General features: G+C 39.6%; 1 protein-coding gene across 6 annotated transcripts in view; it reads left to right on the top strand.

The window, feature by feature from the left end:
- MBP (myelin basic protein) overlaps positions 1 to 23,500 on the top strand; it is a 111,201-nt gene that overhangs the window by 83,749 nt on the left and 3,952 nt on the right. For 5 of the 6 annotated variants that reach the window (XM_027451879.3, XM_027451880.3, XM_072034844.1 and 2 more), the window contains exons 4-8: positions 7,696 to 8,126; positions 20,643 to 20,747; positions 21,217 to 21,252; positions 21,855 to 21,887; positions 22,871 to 22,996. In XM_027451879.3, coding sequence (XP_027307680.1) covers positions 7,696 to 8,126; positions 20,643 to 20,747; positions 21,217 to 21,252; positions 21,855 to 21,887; positions 22,871 to 22,996 — 731 coding nt within the window. The remainder of the gene's footprint in view (positions 1 to 7,695; positions 8,127 to 20,642; positions 20,748 to 21,216; positions 21,253 to 21,854; positions 21,888 to 22,870; positions 22,997 to 23,500) is intronic. The other variant, XM_027451882.3, reaches the window with a different exon arrangement.

The following is a 23,500-nucleotide window of genomic DNA, read 5'->3' as shown; positions in this document are numbered from 1 at the left end:
ATATGCCCCTTGGTGAAAAGCCTCACAATAAGTGAGTTTTCCAGCGGGGGAATCCTGGTGATGGCATATCCAAAATCTGTTTGACTCGGTATTAGTAGTTATACCACAGTGATACCATAAAACTTAGTTGCCTTCAGTGGAATAATAATGCTGAACCCAACTGTAATGAATGTACAGTGTGTTTTAATTTTTGTTTCATAGACCCAGTCCACTCAAATCATTAAATTACAGCCAGGTCTGTAAAAATTAGGTGTTGTTTGCTAATTCAAGAGGTAAGACTTCAGCATTTTCATTAGAGTGTCACCGTTCCAGCTACACGTCACATTCTTGCATGTTTTCATCTGGTCATTGATTGTGTTTGAGTTTTACCACATAAGCTGAAAAGATCAGTGTAATTACCCTACCAAACAGAACACCACACCAACACCCAGCACCAGGACCTGCTTAATATAGGGATCTATTCTATTTCATGTTTATCATCTAGTTTTTAAGCATTGGGTCCTTGAACTGAAAGAGGCAGATTTAGAAGAAGATGTGTGATATTTGCTGTTAAATAACATAATTTACTAGTTGTGATGCCTATAATTTTATAGTGTGCCTCCATGTAAGCGTGACCTCGAAACAGTTGTCAGCACAGTGAACAGTGTTTTTTATTTTAAGCAGATTCTGTGGAACCCCTACAAGCTGCTGCTGCTTGCATAAACAGCGCAGTGACAGGGCCCAGTACTTAAAATCCAAAAGTCCTTTCTTGTCCCACAAGCAGCAAAATGTCAGATCTGGAAATCAGTATTAGAGGACCAGAAGCAGCAAAAATGAGATTCAGCTGCATTCAAGCCCAAGTCTGTTCCTACAGGATATTGAAGGCTTTTGTTTTTCCCCTCTTAGTCAGTCTCACATTTCTGAAAGAACTGACACAAAAGAGATGTCTGCATGTAACCCTTTTTCTCTTATCAGTAACCTTTGGGATAAACTACTTCACAGATAGATTTTTTTCCAGCTTTGGTTCATGAGCTCTGGGAACTACATTTCACGTAGCTGAGGGAAGCCCTGAAAATGGTGCATCTCAGGATCACAGTCAGACCTACTCTCCCTTGAGCACTGAAAAAACTGAGAAGAAACTGGCAGGTCAGCGTGGATGGAAGGTTTATTTTTCTCAGTGTCAAAAGAAGAACAGCACTGGTATTACAGACACCTTTGGCAGCCAGCAAGTGTCCCCTGGGGAAGCAGGTTGTGAGTCATTTCAAGGGAGACTTTACTGAGCACCTTGCCCAGTGAAATACCTGGCTGTGAATTATGTCACAAATGTTTGTCAAACACTGGATTTTCTTTCAGCAGCTCTGGAATACATTTTTAAGTTAGTATCAGAAATTAAGTAAGGATTTGTACTTACATCTTTCATATTGCAGTAATTAATATCTGAAAGAATTGCTGAATAGCACTCTCTTATGCAAACTGAATTTCTCCCCCACTACAAAGTACACCGAAAGTAGAGAGAACCCCTCCTATTCCCCCTAACTGAATGTGGTATTTCTTTCCTTCAAAATCTGAGCATAAATAGTGTCGGCACGCTGTCATCCCATTCTCCTGCTGAGCCTGCAAAGACAGGTATTTCTGTAATTGGATGTGACCTGGCACTGCCCTTCTCCCCATCAAAACCTTTCTGCCTTGTCACGCGAGCTCTGCTGCAAGGGCAAGCTCTGTTTCCGCATCAACCACTCTTCAGAGAGAGAGGGCCAGGGTGCACTTGGAGCAGTGAGGTGTTTGAGCAGTCAGCAGCTATGCCAAGACAGAGATACTAACGACGGTCTAGCAATTAATAGATCATATGTGTTCTATCCATTTTTAGGCTGGCAGTAGCCCTAGGTTGGCATAATGCTGCCTGCACAGGTTGGCTGAGAACTGCTATTCCCTCAGTCAGCAGGGGTGCATGGAAAGCAGCATCTAGCAGGCTCCTCGCCTTCTTCTAAGTGAAATCTTAAGTGAAAGTTTCATCCATCTGGCCACAGCAATGCAGTCTAATGTCAGCTCTGAAAACGTGTCATGCCTTTACCAACAGCAGTAAAATCCTTTTCTGCGTGCTTAGTCAATGAGCTTTAGACCCATGCTATGTGTTGGGTTAATAAACTCGGTCTTTTACTTAGTTCAACAGAATTAAATTAAACTTTGTCTTGAATGGAGTTCAACAGAAGTGTAAATATGACTCTGCAGGTAAAATAGGTAGTTAAGAGCCTATGCTGGGCCAGATATGTTTTGTTTGTTTGTTTGTTTTTGTTTTTCTTTCCACTTCTTACTCTATTTTGAGTACTAAAGTTTTCTTGGTGTTGTTTTTTTGTTGTTGTTTTTGTTTTTTGTCTGGTTGGTTTTGTTATTTTTGTCTGAGGAAAATTGTGCCACTTTATGCCCATTATTCACTGCTTCATCAGAGTAGGGTAAAAGTATACTGGGCTAATCAATGAAATGGAAACCCTTTTATTCTTGTCTAGGAAAAACCTTATATGCTCTGTAATGTCTGAGGTGGGCAATGAGTGAAGAGTCAAAGGATTGCATGTTATGCTTAGCAGGTGGTTTGCCATTTTTGTGGGGGAAAAGTCCAAAGGACTACAATTTGACAGACTCATTGCAAAAGCTAAGTTTCCTCTGCAAATACTCATCCTGTGCTACGAAGTTACATTGAAGCTATAGAAAACTTAGGGTGGATTTTTTTCCCAGAAGTGGTAAGTTTTGTCAAGGAGGGAGGGAGTATAGTGAGCTGTAATGGAAGTGGTCTCTTGGCTCACTACAACTGGAGCATTGAACCCATGTGGATTTGTATTATGAGACACAAGTTTCCCTGCACTTGTTTTGCTAGGGAAATAGGAAAAAGAGTTGTGTAAAGGCTAAATGCACTAGCAGATTGGTTTGGGTTGTGTTCAGAGCTATGACCAACTGTCTTTCACACCATTATGCTGCACAGCATATTCATGACAGAAGTATTTGGTCAGAGTTGACTTCCAACAATTTGACAAGCATCAGACAAACCTGGTAAATAGATCTGTGAAGTAAAATGTCTGATGGCGTATTGCCTTCTAACCAAATCGGTAAAGTTAGGCTGAGAGCCATTTTTGTCTCCTGTATCTTAGCATACATAATGAGAAATCAAACTTTGCAGTTCAGATTGAATAATGCAAACATAATTCTTTTTTTCTCTCAGCCTAAATACTTATTGAAGCCTAATTGCTGTAGATGTGCCATTCTGCTGTGAGTTGCACTGCAGTCAGAGTACAAAACAAGAGCTGGACTGTACCTTTCAGTGGTACTCAAGGGAGCAAGTGCAACCTCCTCAAGAATTTTGATCAGAAAACTCTTCTATTTTCTTCAGCCACTTAGGAAATGACCAAGAGATCTGTAACCTTGTTTGCTGAACCAGTTTATTGGTTTGTACCCCTTCTGTCATTGTCTTTTCTCCATTTCTTTTAGTTTGATCAGCAGGTGCACCCACCGCACACCAAGTGGTGCAGTGCTCCTCTGCACCACCTCCAGTGGCGGAGGAGCCAGAACCGGCCTTGGTATTTCTGGCAGATGACCTGCACTGGTCCACAGATTAAATAGTTTTTCCATGCTTGCCTTTGCTACTCGATGCTGCTGAGCACCAGATAGTTGAATTGTGTTTCTGAGGAAATCAAGTGTTGAACTGGCCTGACCTTTATTTGACCCTAGCTTTCATAGCATATCACTGTGTCTAAATATTAGAACTGAACTGCCTAAAAAACAAAAGACAAATGTTGAACAGCACTATGATCTCAATGCAGAGTTGGAACCCAAACATCCTCAGCTGCAGTTCCTGTGTAGTGATGCTGGACTGGCTTTTTCTGTCCTTTCCATTCTTTCAAATGTCTCAATGTTACCCTTAGAGTTACTAAAAGCCATATATTCCAGAAGAGACTTTTTTCAGCCTCTCCAAGTAATGCAAGGCAAACTACTACCTGTACACTGCGCATATACCTTACTACTGCTTCAGTTTACTAAACATCTTGAAATCTTAGTCATTATGAAGCCGAGTAATTTTTAGGTGTAACTTTCAACTGTTTAAGTGACTGAATACAGGTAAGTCAGTATAAAATTCCACATTTTGCTATTTTATCATCAGCATTTCAGTAAACATACTGAAATATAGTTAGGATTAACTGTTTTGTGTTGTGTTTAACTATCTAGTTGTCTCATCATAGAAGAGAGAGGAGAAATACACTTTGTATTTTTTATGCTGAAGAGCACCACTTCATAAATATACATGACTTACGCAGAAAGAAAAGTTGATTCAAAAGGTCCCTAAAGTTAAGTGAGATCTTTTTCATCTTCGTACCTGGAGAAAAAGAAGGAAACAAGAAGGAAATTAGTAATCAGTAACAGCGATCTATAGTTATTGTAAAATGTAGTAAGTATTCAGTGTTGTGACTTTGATTACCTACTTCTGATGTTTGTAAAATCTCCGCCTGAGATGGAGATCTCACTTCGTATAAATCAAGTTTTGATAGTAGCTATTCAAGCCACAGGGCTGAGAGGTTCCAGCTAATTTGAGGCTTATACAAGAGTGTTGATTCCCAAGAAATGGGATAAACTGCTTCTGCCAAACTGAGCATTAAGGCATGGTGGTTGTGAAAATAGAGATGGGGCATGACTCATATGGGCAGGCAATGGGAGTTAGTTTTAATATTGCTTCTTTGAAAGCACTCCTGGAGTTTCTGTTAATTGTATTTCACTAAGAGACTGGATTTGTTGGTCCATTCGTGTTCCTTCATTTTGGGAGTCACTGCATGTACAGGGAGCAAACAGATTGGCCGCTGTCACCAACATGGCCAGGGAAAGCTGTGCCAGTGGCAGGCTCTAGAGCTGCACTGCTCGAGGGGTTGTGGGAAGGTGACATTGCCTGCAGGAGTAGTCTTCTGCTGTGCCTGAAGCGACAGATCCCTGCTTGCTTTTGGGATGGAAATCTGCTTCCCACACTCCCACTTGTACAGCTTTCAATGTCTTTATTCACTTAAATGCAAATACAAGAGCATACACTTTAGTAGCCTTTCAGTTATGCCTATGGCAATGCATTCTGCTATATGTACTCTTAAAATTAACCCATTTTATGAGAATTAAAAAAATAAAAAATGCCTGAAGCCCTCTTCTTCCCTGGGCAGCTTTTTCTTGTACAAATGACATGCTATAGGAAGGGTGCTCTTGTTTATTCTATGTCTTAGACAACCTTGTCAAAGCAGGGCTTCGTCTTGCTGGAAGAAACAAAGAAAGTATCAGTACTGTGTGCACTGCATTTATGATGGGCCTTAATGGAAGAAGTCTAAACATTTGTTCCTGAATCAACCAATAGGCATATTTCTCTGTGTGCCATTAGTTCTGGTTATCCTTAAGGTATCATTAAAGGGGTCTGACTCTCTAAATGCACGTGAAGGCTTGGCTTACTTAGCTCAAATATTAACAGTATCTCTCAGTTGTATATTTTTAAATATTAGAAAACACTGAAGTGTGCAAAAATTCCATAAGAAAACTTAAATGTATGCTTTCATTACTGAAATAGAACATACAGAAAGATTTATACTTCGCATCTCACTGCATATGCATTGGGAGAAGCTACTTTTATGGCACAAATGCCCTTTGTTGCTTACCAATACACGTATTCAGAGACACAAAGCACAACTGTTGTAAAAAATATTAGTATGCAGATGCTCTAGTGTTTTGTTAATGCATTTAATTAAATACAATAGCTCTTTTGTTCATTTTTCTTTTTCTGGCCTTGAATGGATTTGTATTATGGTATAGAATCTAGGGTTATAGCTGCTAGTTGAAATGTTTTGCCGTTTCTGAAAGTGTCACATCTTCGTGATGTTACTTTCTCTTTCATTTGACTAAGAAAAACAGTCGAGGGTTTTAATAGTTCCTAAGAAATCTGAAATCATCTTTTCAGGAAAACCAAAATCACAAAGGTGCCAGCAAATAATTTCCTTTTCTCCACTGATGAGGTCTGAAGTTGCAATTAGCATTGGTTAAATAATAGTATTCCTGAGAAACATTTTCAAATGTTTTAACCGAAGAAAAACCTCTCAAAGTTTTCCCCAACATTTTCTAGGTAGTTTCCAAAGGTGCACAGCAGAATTGCATGATGTATTTTTATATGAAAAGCTGTGTAAAACTGCAGCAGACTGATGACAATAAATTGTAGCCTGGTGAGTAGCAGGTGCCTGTTTGCGGAAACCAGCATTACTGTCTTGTGCGGTTATCCATAAATTTATTTCAGAATTAATCTCAGCCTGAGAAGAGGTTTCTTCAGTGCCCTGTGGGTGGGAAAAGCAATTTGAAATGACTGTGTCAAGTCTAAGATTGCTCTGGTGAATTAGCGAAGTATTTGAGTCTTGGCTACAAACATAACGGTATTTGCCAGAATCGCTCCTGCTTATGGAAACAAAGACCAAATCAAACAGGAATGAGATAATTAGAAGATCCTAAAGCTAAAGGTAATACATGACTGACTGCAACTTATGCATTTTCAAGTTCTGTTAACTCCAAAAAATGGTCTTTCTAACATGGGGTGAGCGTGTGAGAAGCATTTACTCTGAAGGCTTAAAGGCTACTTCCCAAGCAGTAACCTACTAATACTTTTTTTTTTTTTTTTGGTATTCTTTGGTGGTAAGATATATTCCTCAGTTGGATGCAGTAAGAATAATGTGGAATGTAAGAAAAAGCACTAAGTTTTATGTCACTTGTAGAAGCAGATGTTAAGGATTGAGTGTGCTGTAACTGATTTTTTTCAGATATTTTACTGCGTGTGTCAGAACACAACTATAGAGAAGGCAGCAAACACTTCATTCACTTATATTAAGGAGGTCCGCCTCGGCTCCTTTCTTGGCTAAATGCTCATCAGGTTCTGGTAATTCTTATCATCACTTTTCACAAGTAATAAATGCATATTATATCATTTTGCTCCAGGCCTTCAATCAGCATCAGAGCAAGGACATCATATATAGAAGGCCAGGCTCACACATGGAGGAAAAACTGTTATGGGAGACAAAGCAGAAAATTACAGCCAAGTATTCTCCACTTTTTTGAAGTGAGGACAATTTAAATAATAAGAAAACCCTCACGCCTCATTATGCTTTTGGTTGTTAATGAAGTAACAGTGAGAAATTCAAAATGGGGACAGACCTGAAGCGTAGAGATGCTCTGACAGCACGGGGACGAATATGCAGTTGGGAAGACACAGCTGGGCATGTTGCTTTAACTATATTTTTTCCTGTTCTGGAGACAAAGAGCAGAGTTTAGAGTTCCAGTCTACAACGGGAAGTACTGGAAATCCAATTGTCCAGACATTGTGCCTGAAAGCCCAATCAACAGTAAAACTTCCACATAAAGTTAATTTCAGTTGTGCTTCCAACAAGTATTAATCTATTTACAAATACTAGTTAAAAAAAGAAAAAGAAAAAAAGAAAAAAAAAAAACACATAGAACTGCTTCAGATTTTGTGTGAGAACATCATCAGCGTTTCAGTTGCAAGATAGCTTAATGTTCTGACAGGCTGCTAGGGAACATAGTTTCGCTGCAACTGCACAGCTTACGGGTTTTGTATGAAATGGCCATCTCAAGGCCAGGGAGAGAAAGCAGCATTGTTCCCGGGCTGTTTTTCACAGGCCTGTATTCATATCTCATCCTTGTTGTTTGCAGGAGAGGCAGATGTGAACCAGAACAATGGGACCTCCACGAAGAGCCCAGCGGTGACAGACTCCAAAGGCGCAGCAGACCCGAAGAATGCCTGGCCCGAGGCCAACCCAGCTGACACGAGCGGTCGCCCCCACTTGATCCGCCTCTTTTCCCGAGATGCCCCAGGAAGAGAAGACAACACCTTCAAAGATCGGCCCTCCGAGTCAGACGAGCTACAGACCATCCAAGAGGACAGTGCAGCAGCTTCAGAGAATTCGGATTTGATGGCTTCGCAAAAACGCTCCTCGTTCCGGCACGGATCAAAAATGGCCTCTGCAAGCACTACAGACCATGCTCGACATGGATCTCCAAGGCACAGAGACTCGGGTCTACTTGACTCGCTGGGCAGATTCTTTGGAGGTGAAAGACACGTTCCCCGGCGGGGCTCGGGCAAGGTGAGCTCTGAGGAATAGAGAACTGCACAGCTACAACAAAATAAAGTACAATTAAAAAGGAAGGGTGGGACTAAAAAGAAGGTGTAACTGCTATAATGCAAGAGTTGACTTAGCCAGCAAGACAGTACTTGCAGTTGTGTCATGTAATGCTTGGCTTTGATCTGAAAACAACAACAAAAAAAAAGCATAGATCTGAGAAACGAGGAGCTATTTCTGGGTCATAACAAGGAGTATTAGAAATCCAGGTGTCTCTAGAAACATTACCGAGAGGAACTTTTATGAACATTTTATGTGGTGCATTCTATGCGTTTGTATGCTGTGCTTTTTAGAGAGAGACGTCAGTCTGCTTTTGTGTGTTGTTTTCAAATATTTGCAAACTGGAGCTGGATGAAAGCACTAAATGCAAGACAATGGCTAGATAGTTTGGCACTAATTGTGGGACAGACTTGGAAATAAATGGTGGAAAAAGAACTGTGGCCAGATTCTCAGCCTGCTTGCACAAGGGCATGTTTTAAGGTCAGTTGATAGCATTACAAAATAGTCCAGCTGCTTTTTTATTCTGGTAAGAAGCAAAGACTTGTATTCTAACCATTTCATACTAGGAATTGTGTAACAAAACCATTTCTTTGTTCTGAATAGAAAAACAAGGTATTGATTAAAGGATGCTGCATTCTTTCCTACTCCAGGATTAATCTGCATCCTTTGATAAGTTTGCAGATAATGAGTTCACTGAGTGGCAAAATTTAAGATATCATTTACATAGCAAAGGGTGAAAATAGTCTTGTGTTTGTGTGTTTACACACTACATAAGCATTTGAATGGATCTACTCCTAAAATCTTCATTTTAGCTAAATCTATTGTTTGATGTAGTCGCTAAAAGTGTAAGTATTGCAAAACGTAATGCTCACAGTTGTTGGCTGGCCACAAATTTTTTGGTAACCTTTGACAACCTTTGCTGTCTGTTCAACAGTTCTAACCCGCGATGCTTGCTAGGATGGGTCAGTACGTGCAGCTTTCCCAAATCAGCCCTCTTGTGGTGTTGCACTGGGGCCTTATACTGCGGTTTACAGCGGGTTTGTGATCACTTCCCTACAGAGCTGTGGCAATGTGTAGAGCACTGGATGGAAAATACTCTGGGACCTTAAGACCAGAACTACCAAAGCTTCTCCCACTTGGTCACCAGTGTTCTGGTCATGGTGTTGCTCCCCTTAACGAACCGGGGACAGTAGTGCTTGTGATGATAATGCTTACAACAAGGATTTAGCAACTAACTACAGGGATGTTCATACAGCAACTAAAACGTGCAACAAGCAGTTGCTGCGAGAAGGAAGAAAAGCCACTTTTCTTCATCTCACAGCTGTCACAGACTGTTCCCAATGCTGCTGTATTCTGCAACCTGGTTGGCTAGCTCAACTCTTGCTGGTGTATTTGTATACTGTATTACTCACTGAAAAATCATATACAAAATGCTCTTTATACCAAGGAAACAATGCCAAAAACTTAGATTCTGCCTACAGACTATACAGAGGTGTGTACATTCTTGCCTAGCAATAAGACAAACCAACCAACCCACTTTTTAGTAGCGATGACTGAAAAGTGGCTGCAAGTTGTACAGATTTCTGTATTGTGTCCTTTGGGGTGAACGTGATCCTATGATTCCCTTCAGCTCTCTACAATCAATCATGTGCAAGGGGACAGGATAGCACCTGTTCTATCTCTGTTGCTGTTCAGTGAGCTTATTCTGAGGCACTTAAACGTCTGTAAAAACTGTACAGAATTAGGGGTGATTTGTTTTGTTTTTTTGAAGAACTACTGCATTTAAGTTGAGGGTCCTGGCTTACAAATTTTGTCTAGAAGCACAGAGAAGTGTTGTTATTCTGGCAAAAGTCAGTCCCATTAGCACTGCCTTCCGGTGCCAAAGCACCTCTACCCCTGTTTCCCGCAATGATAATATTGATGCATGAAAACATAGCCTAGGAAGCTACTTTGTGGGAGAGTTTCAGTGCTGAAAATGTTGAGAATGTGCCACGAATGATTATTTATTTAGCCTTTGAATCAATGCCTTTTGGTTTCTTGTGTCAAGGAAGGCTTGTGCTTTCATTTATTTATGTGTGTGTACACAGAGGAAGGCGAGGGGGCTAATAGTCTTATCTGTACTTAAAACCTAAGTAGGTCTAATTTGCCGAATATTGTAGTGTGAGTAGTGAGACATGCCAAAGGTGGTTGTGGAAGAGCTGAACAAGAAAGAAGTCTGGCAGTTTTCCAAACTCCACTAAGCAAACAGGGCTTTGGTAAATAGGATACCCTGAAAAGCACCTTCAAGGTTGAATTTCAAAGGCTTGACGTAGAAGCATTCCTGGAGCTGCACTGCGTATTTGCTTGCACTCATTGCTGACCAAATTTTGAAGCTTTTTAAAAGCATTTCTGCAGCTGCCTTCCTCACCATCGTCCCTTTTCAGCCAACCCCTGTCCCAGTAGGAGCATGTAGCTGAACTACCCACACCAGCAAGCACTGGAATGCAAAGACAACACTTGCTCTTTGTACAAATTTAGGGCTGACATTCAAGCAAAACACATTATAAATTCTTTGTGGAGGCATTTTCATCTTCCAGCCATAGCTGAAAAGTACATAAATGAATAATATTCACTATTGTGTAAGGAAAGGTGGGGTAGGAACAAAGAAAGGACTGTTCTGTGGCCTCCTTTTCTCCCATGGAGCAGGTTCTCCCTTATCATGGAATTCTGAAGTTAAATTAAGAGCCCGTGGGAGTCCCATGGGAGTAAATAGAAATAGAAGTACTGGAATGTACAGAAACACTTTCTCCTCTACGGGGCAGTGAATTCATTTACCATTGTCCCTTCCACCCCCTGCCACATCAAGATTTTGATAGCAGACTCAATCAAAAGCAGCTTGAATTTTGTACTTCCACAATTTTTAAGGTAGAATATTCCAAGCAAAGTTATTTTTGCACTCAGCTTAATTTTAATTGTATTAAAGATGCTAAAAAGGCAAAAGAAAGAAACTGCAGTGCAAACACTTTAAGAAGCATGCAGCATAACAGCATAACTATAAATTACATCCCTTCCAATCTTTATACATTACATCTGTAAAGTGTTTGAGCAAGTTTATGTTAAAATGATCAAATCTCCCTTATGCCTCTTAGGTATTAGCCTGTATTCAGCTTCAGTATGTGCTGAATACTGACTTGTTTCTTTTATGGGAACAACTGCAACTAAATCAGTTGGTTATGCTTTTGTAATTTTTCTTTATGATTTTTTTCCTACTAAAGTCTTAATTACAAAACAAGAACTTTTCTGTCCTGATTTAACAATATTCATTAACATACTAAACACTGCATTTGGAACAAACCAAAAAGCAACAGACTAAAATATTGTGAATGAGAGTAAATAATAGGCCAAAGCCAGACAGTGAAAGATTAAATCCACTTTTCTTCTCTTGTATTAACTTCAGTTTTCTGTGTAATCTTGTAAAGTTGTCCTGTTGCCTGTATGAAGCCTTGCACCTGTGTTTCTTTCCCAAGTTACATGTTTGGGTGCAAGGAATATGGGAGGCAGCCACAGAGATTTCCCTTCCTGCAGCCACAAAGTATCTGGAGTACTTACCCATCTGAGCAGAACCGGGGGGTAGGATCAGCATTTTGGAAACTTCATTTGCAAACAGAGTTAAGCAATGGCTGTGATGGGGATCTACAGAGAGAGTTTTGGTAAAGCTGCAAAGGCAAAAGATTTAGGAACCAGGATTTCAAATAATAACACAGACCTATGTAATCATCCGAATACCCATACTTCTTTTCTTATTGCACTTGAACTCAATCCACATTTTTTTCATGCAAGCTTTAATGTATACTACAGCACCATGAAGATGTTGACAAGTAGTTAAAGCAATGCTAGTTGGACTAGTATATGATGTGCTTTGAGTAAATACTGTGATCTTTAATTTCCAGGTCTTGGTTTTCAGGGAGTGGTATTGCTCATGATACACTGGTTTTGTAAAACCTGCTGTGCAAGCAATATGCTTGTAAAAGTTTTTGATATAGTTTATGGTGATTGTAATGATTTTGTTTTAATCTCTTGCTTTATATGTGCTTTGTTTATGTATTCATTAAACTGTTTACATGACAAAACTGGCGTACTAATGATTTAATTTCTTTTAAATACTTTTAATACATTAACAGAAGTCACAACAAACTACTTCATAGTACTTGATGGGATAATGAGATAATTAAAAGAAACTTCACTTTTGTGGAAAGACACACAGTATATTTGACAAATGAAACTTACGTTTTATAAGGAGGTGGCCACACTTGAAATAACTGAAGCTGCTACATCTGCCGTTCTCACGTTCCAGTGACGGGAACTGAATCTGGCTTTTCTTTTTCATAGCAGGTAGTAATGGATGATGAATGACATAAAATAAGGCAGTGTGTCAAAACCATCAGTTTCGTTAAAGTTAATTTGATTTGTAAGGTTGGCCTCTGAGCACTTAAGAATTCTTTGTTTAAAGCAAAACAAATACAGTAACTTGCACTAAACAAGCAAGTTATCAACAGGTAAGTACCACTTATCACTTGACAAGAAAAGGTTAAGGAACCAACATCATATATGACTCATTTTAACATCTCTTAACACATATATAGTCCATATATGTTACACATGCTTAACATTTAACACATTATTTAATGCACTAATCTCTTGCATTTTAAGGAAACATTTTAAGGAAATTACTGCTTGAAACTATATACTTTATAAGAGAAATTTGGAAGTCAAACTAGTTTAGATGAGACGCTGAGAGTGAGCACCAATTCTTGGTATAGCATTAATGATGTTTTGTGTCCGGACTAACTGCAGGTACAGGCAGAGTTCAGTCACAAGTGGAACAAAGCAGTCAGGGTCCACAGATCTGTAGCAGAATTTGAAGGGAAAATCATGATTGGATGGACAGGAAAAACCTATGCACATAACTGCTTTTAGTATATTATTTTTCTCCTTCAAATTTGGAGAAGTATTTAATTATTTGTTCAGGCTAAAATACTAGTAAGTCAACTGAAGCATTTTAAAATTACTGGTTGGGGTCATTCTACAGCAAAAGATTTTCCTTTTTTGTTAAATTTCAAACTGTACCTTCCATTTCAGTGTTTACTAGCTTGCTTCTGGGGACTTCTCTCCACCAGTTGGACATTAAAATGATCTGTTTGAGAAAGAGATAATAGGGCACCCTCAAAAGACCACTGATAATTTATTTTAGCGCATGGTGACGATACAGGCTTGCTGCTACATTTCCCCTGCACCTTAGCATGGCCACCAGAGAGGTGGCAATGGCAGCTACTGTAGGAACTGGCATTGTTAATTCTGCAGCAGTTCCTCTGGTTTTCAACTGCAAGGTACCACAGCACGGTTGAGGGTAAGGTCTGGCTTTGGTTTTACTATGATAATACACCCAAGAGTTGTTGGGTTTCTTGTGCTTGTTGTTTTAACAAGTGGGAAGGGCAGGGAGGAAACCTGAAACTCAGACACAGGTCAAATGAACATGTTCAAAGTTTAGTATAAGGCTTTTCTCTACCTCATGTTACATTAATGTTACATACATGCTTACTTCTCTATAGCTGAGCCAGATTTACAAATAAATTTCTCTATAGTTAAATCTATTACAGTGTTTTTCTTCTATCATATGTTAAGCTTGATTCCTTGCAAATCGTGAGCTGTTATCCTTAGCACTTTTCATCCTACAGTGATTAGAGTGGGTTTTTTTTGTACTTTAGCTATTTTGAGATTGCATAATAAATTCTCCCTGATAGAAAACTGGGAAAAAAAAGTTTGTTTTTTCCTGACCTTGTTTTGTACCACCATCATCACACGTCATTAGCACCAAATGCTGGCTTTTGCTTTATGTACTGATGCAAAACATTTTATGTAGTTCCTGAAATGGTGTCTGGTTAGGCATGTACAGTTAGTCATTTCACTTTAAAGCTACTGGGTTCCATCACTGAGCTACACAAAATCTTTCACTACTATTTTTGGATGCTTTTATTGGACCTTATGTGAAGCAATTAAAAAAAATGCCCAAAGCACTCTGAATTTCTGCTGGAGACGCAGGATGATCCTTAGCACCATTTTGCCTTTCATTCATAATGCATTTACTTTTTCATTTCTGACATTTCATACAATTAACATGCCTTGGAGGCTGTAAAAGCTTTGGGATTTTAGTGTTGTGTTTTTGTGTTGTTTTTTTTTTCCCTCCCTCCTCATCTTGTAGTGACTACACCATTGGAAATTTTACCACTGATAGTATTTTCTTCAAAGAAATAAGCTATTAACTATGCCAGGTCTAATTACTTCATAATAGTTGACTCTCCTTACTATTATATGCTCCCTTTTCATTATGCTGATATCAGCAATAATACATGTAACAACCTGCACACAACTTGGGTTTGTCATTTTCGTACCTGTTATAGGCAGAAAAAAAAAAACATTTGGCCAAGCCCTTCAAATATGAGAACTCTTTTAAGGTGGGGGCGTGGATCTTATGCTTGTGTTAGCTACCTAAGAGCTGAAATACGTATTTTCAGAAATATTTTTTTTTTTTACTACAGCACCATTTTTACCTCGACTCAGGGCTGTAACATCTTTCCCCTTCAGGGCCATAACCTTTTTCCTTCCTTTGCTTTTTTTTCTGGTCAGTAGCTATGAAGTGGTAGTATATACCTGGTACTTAGAGTTTTGTTTTCCAAATAAACAGCATCATCATATTTATTGCATGAGCTTCTCAGGGGTATGAAAGTACTGGGGATCAGGCCTTTCAAAGGGGTCCCCAAGCAGGGGACAGCACTGAAAATGCACCAGAGACGATGCCCAAGCAGATCAAAGAGCCTCTACTGTGAAAAACATTTGAATATAATGACTAATCCAAGGTGAGAAATGCTTCGGAAAAAAACAAAGGTAAAGGATAGTGTTGTTTTTTGATGACAAAACCCTTTATGAAGTGTCACGACAGCGGAATGAAATAAACATGGAGAGGCCATCATCCTAAAACACTGTCAAGATGCTATTTCTTCATTCTTCCCCCCAATAATTCCTCACTGTCACCTTCTAATTTGTGAACTGCAGTCATCAAGGCCCTAAGGAGTGAGAAGGTTTTGGAGAAATGTGGTTTGAGATTATGGATGATCCCTTACCTCTCTCGATGGAGTGTTCTCCGTTGCTTCCTTCTTCATGCTGTCACATTTGGGTTTCTTGTCAGTCATCTCTGGTCTTGCCTCCAGTGCTTTTCGTTCCCATCTTTCTACTACAGTGTCTCCTCTTTCTTTTTACCACCTGTCTCAAGGCAAGGAGTGTATTACTGATCTCAGCACACAACTGGAAGCCAACACCTCCCGGAGTCTCAGTCCCTCTCTCCCTACCGCCCTGCTCTGTCCCTTTGAGCAAGCGTTTTTGTTTCCATCTCACTTTCTGCTCAAAACTAACAGCACCATTACAAAGACGCATGGCTCATCCTTTCTGAAGTGATTAGAAAAGCTTGTTGAGTTAGATAAGCATTTATACCGTCACCTTTGGCCCAGCATGGGGGGATGAAGTGAACAGTCCCATCACCTACAGCAACACATCAGTAAGCTGTGAAGAGCCTGGAGGAAACAATGTCAGCTGTGCTCAGGAGCACAAAGGCCCATGCACAAAACACCTCTGAATTCTGAGATGAAGCAAATCCTGTAAAAAAGCACTTGTCAATTTGACCGGGATTGCTCTACTCAAAGTCTATATAATAAATTTCCTCTTTTTTAAAAGAAAGAAGTAGAACCGTTCATTGAAAGGACCTGTCTCTCCACTCCCATCCGAAGACTGTTTGGAAACAGTTCTAACTACAGAAATTGAAAGCTGAATATCCACTCCCTTGTGCTCAGAGAGACTTTGGATGCAGAGTGCCTTTCAAGTGCTCACACAGAATTAGCTGAGTGGCTTACAAATTGCCTCTTGTTCTTTCACCTTGCTCTTCAAACAAACTAGCACGAGCTGTATTTATCACTTAAAGGCGATTTTATTCTGCCAGTGCTGTTGCAAAGTTCTTCATGGGGTTAAGCATTATTTCCTGTAGGCTGTGGAACAGTTTGGTTTTATACAGCAACCTGTAGGTACTTTCTATATCTCTATCAATTTGAAATTTGTAGATTTTGTATGATTTATTATTTATTATGCACAGTGTTCTTGGTGAAGATAACTGTTTTGAAGGCAACCCATTGAAAATCATGAAATCCACTGAACCCACGAAAAACATCCATTGCTTTTCATTCCTATTAATGTCAGAAATGCTTACTAGGCTTGGTTACATTATAAATCAGCTATTTTTACATGTTTTGGATGCATCTCAATTTTGCCATTACATATGTGATGTTCTTTAGATTTTCATCTCCCCTCCTAAAAGAGGCAACAAAAAATATGTATTAATGATACTCAAAGAGATTTGAAGAACATAAATTCAGTACTCCAAAACCAAAAGATCTTAATGCTATTGTCACTAAAAAAAGGTTATTAACTGATTGGGAATTACAAGTTTTAAGTTTATCTTTACATGTATATGCAATCCCTACTTATATGCAATCCTCTTACAGAGAACAAGAGGTCTTAGAGCTTGTAACGCATTTTAAAATCACCCTTAGTAAGTATGAATTGCAAGATCTAACATACTATGTTTATACCAAGCAAAGTCAGAGATTTATTTCATAGGATCACTGAAAAATACTTGCTTCTGCTTAACCACATATTTAACACCCACCATATCTGAAGGCAAAATCAAGTGGGACATGTAGATTACTTAACTGCAATTGTTTTAAAGGAAAGCAAATTTAATCTCCAACCATCAAGTTGGATGAATATATCACAAAACAGGATTATCAAACCCAGTGTACAAATGTTCAGACCAAAGGCCCCCATGCTTCATTTATCAAAAATCCCAAGACCCCTCTCTCTAATCTCTGTAGAGTACAGGCAGTAACACCCCTTAGCAATTATAAAGTGCCATGGAAAATACCAAGAGAATTGGTTAGGTCTACTAACCAAAACTGAAGAGCACATCCCAGGTGTCCTCACTGCAATTAGAAACGGAATAATCTTGCACAACAGCCAAAATGAAGCCCAAGCAGAATTATATATAGATTCTTCACAGTGCGCCACCAGAAAGAGCTGGAAAACATTTTAAGAACGAATGCCTTGGTGACAGAATAACCATGGGTATTCAGAAATACATCTAAGAGTTCAGTATTTACCTTATTAATCCTTAAACTGTTAATTCCACACTGACGTTGCAGACTGTGCCCGTGTCCTCAGATCTCCCAGATACAGTCTAAGTATCCAATACTGGTAAATACTGTAAAATAATTAAGATTATTCAGATTAAGGAATCTTTCCTCTATGGCTTTTTTGGGTCATATTTAATCCAGGTTGACACAGCTGTCAAACAAAAGCAAACTGGGAGCAGTGGAAAGATGTGTTCTCCTCTGTCCCGTATGTTTTTTGGAAAGCAAGACTGCTTGGTGTTCACTACAAACCATTCGGCTGACCCAGAAATTACACTGGCACAGATGAACCTCTGTTTTAAAATTCACAAACAGTAACCCAAGAGGTCTGAATTCAAGACTATACTTTACAAGTATGTTTCATAACAAATAGATTATGGAAGCCAAGTTTGACTTCATTGGCAGTGCCCTGAAGACCAAAAGTCAGGCAAATTCTCCAAGGGAGCTACAGCACAAGGGGATGTCACTCTTAAAGCGCATTTAAAGACGAATGGTGGTCTCCTGAATGTATTAATGAAACAATCAATGACTCAGTGAGCTCATTCAAAAAAAGTCCAGCTACAAAACAAAACCTCAGTAGCCTAACCTAGCACAATAAACCTGATTTGTCTTCCCTTTCATTCAACCAAGTATTGCATGAATCCATCCAAATTTAACTTCTAACACTTACAGATATCAGTTATTACTTTTCTGAGGGAAATGGTTTTTGTAAATCATGTATATGAGCAAGTAAAAAAAAAAAAGGATTTTCCCTTCTCTCCATTAGGACTCCAAAACCTGAAAAGAACACCATATAGGTGGAAAAGCAAGTCCATCTGCTCATAAATCAAAGGAAAACATATAATCACATGCCAAAAACATAGAATATTGAAGATTCTGCCCACAGGTGAAATCTGCTAATCACACGAACAAAAAGCACATTATTTGTGATGTGGGGAAACACCATCTTAAATTCATACAGAACCATCCTTAATGTTTTCAGATTTGCTGCTTCCTGATAGCAATCCATAGAACACTTGCTACCGCCTGCTGGCAATCCACAGCCCATTGCAGAATTGCAGGCTACTCCCATGCAAAAACTAATTTAATTTTATTCCACTTCGTGTACTGTCAGAGTTTCATGGATAGACAGCAACATGCTGCTAGGACAGGAATTGTCACCTGCGACACTGCCAAAGGAGAAGTGCACCAGAACACAAATCAGGACACTTATCATAAGGACAATGCACCCAACCAGTTTCAGAGGCAAAGCAATGCTTTCTTTAAATATAGATTTAAAAGGCAAAACATAGCAGAAGTATCTTGGTTCTAAACATGCAAACATGTTGATGCCTTTCTTCCTCATGATGGCAACCTGGGGTATTTTGGCAATGCTGGGACTAGCTGCAGGATGGAAACTGCTGCAGAAGCACGAGCAGGACTGCCTGCCTGGCACCGTGGAAATCCCAGTGACCCAATAAAGTTCAGAATTCCTGCTTTTTAAACAGTAAATCTCTAGATATCATCAGCATGTAAAAAATGCTGATAAATACCCGTTGAACTTCTCTGCATCTGCTTGTTTTTGTCCTAAGGAAATGAATCTCCTAAACAATCTGACATTCATTTCTCTTAAGGAACACACAACTTAAAAGGCACCGCTCATGGACACTTCTGACTTTCATTTCAGAGGATCCAACATAGGATAAAGACATTTCATTCACATAGAGTCACAAGATCTGCCTCCACCCATTTAAGATAGATCTTCCATTCAGTAGCTTTGAGCAGTAACATTAGGTAGCTCTGTGGGACCTTTTATCCATGGATCTAAGCACATGGAAATAAATCTCTGTCTCAAAATATGACTGCTGAGAACTGGCTACACAGGCAGGGCAGGGTTGCTCTGAAAGCTGCAGATGTCACTAGACAATCAAAGCCCAAAAACATTCTTCCAGCCTTTGAAACTCTGTTCTATAGATGCTAACTTACTTCTCAAAATTCACCAAACCGTTCACCAGTCAGGAGTCTTGCTCCAACAATAAGACTAAGTTTTTTCCTTGGCAAATTGATCAATGTTTTTCCTATATGTGATGAAAATAAAGTGTATTTTAAATAACTACTCATATTACTATATAGTCAAATGTCCATTCAGTTTGGACAACTAAGTGCTTATGTGAGTGGTTGTCTCACTACATATTTATATGTCATATTTAGAAGCCAAAAAAATATGTTATTATCCACCTGGTGCATATAATGTCACTGTATTTGCATGGAATTCATTATACTGAGAGAACCATTGCTGTACTAACGTTATTTTAATTCTCTCCTACCTTCTCTGTTCCCTACTGCATACGCTTAAGAATTTTTGTGCTCAACGTGAGGCACTGTGGCTCTACACTTACACTGATGGACGGACACGTCATCATTTGGGACAGTCATACATAACAGTTTTTTAAAACTTAGTCATACTGCATCTATATAACAATAACTTTTTACTTTTTTTTATTTAAATGCTATTTTCACCACAGCAGATGCGCCACGCTCTAAGCACCTGTCAAGGCATTCACTCTTTGCAATGTTATTTGTGTCCTTATGCCTTCTCTTAGTGGACTTTTCTGTATTGCTACAGGAGCACCACTGAAAATTGAAAGAATTGTCAGTCTCATTTAATTCCTTCATTGTAAAAACAGTTGCTCTTGCAGTTCACCAGTGCTATGTAGTCACTGAAAACTGAGAAAATGAGTTGGTTTTTTTTGTTTGTTTGTTTTTCTGGATTTGCTCTCACAAATGATCCAGCATCTCCTCTCCTCAGGTTTCCTTTTCTAAAATTACATTCTATGAGCCACTTAGAAGGAAGGAAAATTTTAAAGTTTCTGCTACCAGAACTGTCCCATAACAGATTTAGTTCCACACTGGGCTCTAATGTTAAAAACATGTACACCTATATCTATATGTACATATACATATATCTATATATAGATATGCATATACATACACCTATACATACACACGCATAACATATATATGCATACACACATGTACATACAGTGCACTTGCCATTGTATTAAAGAGTTGTTCCTTCGCAGCACTGCCAAGTTTAGATCGCAGTCCCTGCAGACTACTGAGGCATTTTCCTCCTTTGTTCTCTGCTGGTGAAAACGAGTTTTCCCTTCTCACACTTCCAGCTGTCCTTCCCTCCTTGCTGACTTGGCGCTCTGCCTATTCTGCTTTGCAGGATATACACGCAGCCAGGGCCAGCCACGTAGGGTCCATCCCCCAGAGATCTCAGCACGGCCGGCCTGGTGATGACAACCCCGTAGTCCACTTCTTCAAGAACATTGTAAGTCTCATCTCTTCTCGTTATGCACTAAAATGAGAGACTTTCTTCGTGATCCGTCAGTAACCAAATAACCCACAATCGTTTGCCTCTGTGTGGAAACTCATGAGTTGTTTCGTGCTTTAGAGCTAACCGTGCAATCTGATACAAATCTAATTTAACTGGAAACGCAAACACCACTGAAATGCTACAAAAAAGTGGGTGAGCCCTCGGTCAGCACAGCCAAATTTCAACAACAGCGATTGCAATTATACAACTTCACCATTCACAAGGTTTGTGCTGGTGTGTTTGGCATGGGGTGTCTTTAGGCATGCCTTTTGTTTAAAAACAGCTATGGCAATAAAGTGTACAACAAAATTAAACAAGAATTAACACTATGGTCTAGTATCTCAGATAATAGGCAAAAGGCTTGATGGTTACCTACATTTATTGTTGCCGTGGTTTTATAATTCTGTTTTGTATTGGTTTTTAGGTCTCACCCCGCACCCCTCCTCCAATGCAAGCAAAGGTGAGTGTTTGCAGGGCCTCGTGCAATGCCCGAGATTTTTTGTAGGCTCGTTTATGCCAATTCAGCTGTTGGCCTCATTCATTTTCTCTATCCATATTAAATTAAAATCAGGAGCTATCTAAGGGAATATCTCAAGCAAGGGACTAAGATTGAAAAGCCATGGTTCTCTTCCTCATGTACTGGCTGATTTCCTGCATGGCACTGAGCCAAGTGCAGTCCCACACGGGGATCTTTGCAGCCCAATTCTGTTGGGATTGCACTGAGTAACATACAAGATGCCCAACAGTGGGTAATGCTTTCAGACAAGCCTCCCCCCCCAGGAGCTGTCCCTATATGTACTAAGCTCCAATGGCTCCTGAAGTAGCCAGCCCTGACAAACCATGGCTTGTGATGGAAGCTCCTCTAGTTTTGATTGAGAATTTTGCCTTTTTCATTTTTATGTAATGACAGTACATAGACTGTTGATTTCAACCGATGCTTTGTTATCCAGCCAGTATTTCGTTATCTTTACTGCATTTCCATCACCATCTGTGCATCACACATGCAGATGTTATATTCCACAGTGATCAACATGCCATTGTTTCTGTTTCTTACATGTACAGGGAAGAGGATTATCCCTCACCAGATTTAGCTGGGTAGGTGATGAACGCGCTTGCAGTAAAAGCCATTTTATTTACCAGGCCAAAGCATATCTTGCTCCACTGCCTCAAGCTGCTGCAGCAACGTGATAATTTTGTTTTGTCTCAATTTTGCTATTTTGCTTTTCCTGCCCCACTTTCCTCCCTCCTCCCACAGCACTTTAAGACGGTAATCACGCCGCTTGCTCTTACCCAACAACTTCACAGCCTTGCAGCGGTAACTTCTTTTGCTTTAGCACAACGGGAGCAAAACCCACTGCATGGCAAAGCTCTCCTCCTTTAAAGATTCCCGGACAACTCATCTGCTGCATTTCTCTTTACATGGGAATGACAAAAATACAAGGGTGGGGCTGGGACAAGACGGGAAGCTGCCCCACAGTTCCAGCTGTTCTTACACAGCAAACCCTGCAAAACTAACACTGTCACTAATTCAAGTATTTCGTCTTACCTTTCCTCACATCCCTTTTCAGTAAGGAGAGACCTGACTAAACAGCTATTAGACAAGTTCTTCCTACAGTCATCACAGCTAATTCAATTCTACTTCTCTACCACAGGTTTGGTTTTGTTAGGAGAGGAACGTGTACATTTTAAGACGAAACACATTAAAGCCTTCATGCTGTCAACCATTTCTTTCACCATCAGTAGACCACCAGTTTACTTGATGCGTTAGCCATCCCAGATCTTGTAAAACTGCAAACTTTTTAAGTTTTGCCATGCAGGTTAACATCCTGAGCATCCATTGTTGATCATTAATTCTTCTTTTACAGATTGGTGCTTCCCTCAGATTTAAGCATATTCTGATAATCTCCTAATATTTTCCTTCATCCTGGCTTGCTACTTAAAAGGTTATTTTATTCCAACACCTTTATGGTTCTCGTTCAAGTATTGCATTTCAGCGATGGCAAAGAAAGATTACAATGTGAATATATGTCAATTTCTATATGTTAATTTGCAATACATACAAAAATCTTTCGTTGCAGGGTGGTGAAGGACACAAGCCAGGATACGGAGGAAGCGGAAAATTCTATGAGCATAAATCTGCTCACAAGGGACACAAGGGATCCTATCATGAGGGCCAGGGCACTCTTTCCAAAATCTTTAAACTGGTAAAGTACAATTGAATTTACTATAAGTATGAAAAATTGAGTCCAGGAAAAAGAGAAGCCAGTCCTCTCCAGAACCTGACATATTTGAAACTGCCACATTTCCTTAAAGCTTCTGAAGGAGCTAGGTATTCATGGGTAAAACAGAAGGTTATCTCATGGCCTAGTAAATATAGGATAGGAAACAAAGGTAGAAACACACTCCCAGTTACCACCAGGAAAGAAGGTAAGTCCACAAAGCTACACAAAGAGCTGCACCAGGATCTGTTATTAAGGAACTCACAACTGATCTGAAGCTCAGAAGGTAATTAAAGTGACAATTTCTCAGCAGCAGCAGGCTTTATGTAGAGTAGTGAAAACAAAAGCCCACTGATACTCTGTAGAATGAAGTCTAGGGCATAGTTTCACAAATACTTGGTACAGAACAACTTGGGCTGTTCCTGCTTGTTCCCACCCCAGGTGTGAGAGCTCCTACAATGTTGGCAGAGGGACTTATAAAACCACATA

Source organism: Anas platyrhynchos, chromosome 2, assembly GCF_047663525.1.
Source record: "Anas platyrhynchos isolate ZD024472 breed Pekin duck chromosome 2, IASCAAS_PekinDuck_T2T, whole genome shotgun sequence".
NCBI lineage: Eukaryota > Metazoa > Chordata > Aves > Anseriformes > Anatidae > Anas > Anas platyrhynchos.
The sequence above is the reverse complement of the archived record's forward strand: the minus strand, read 5'-3'. Positions and strand labels throughout refer to the sequence as shown.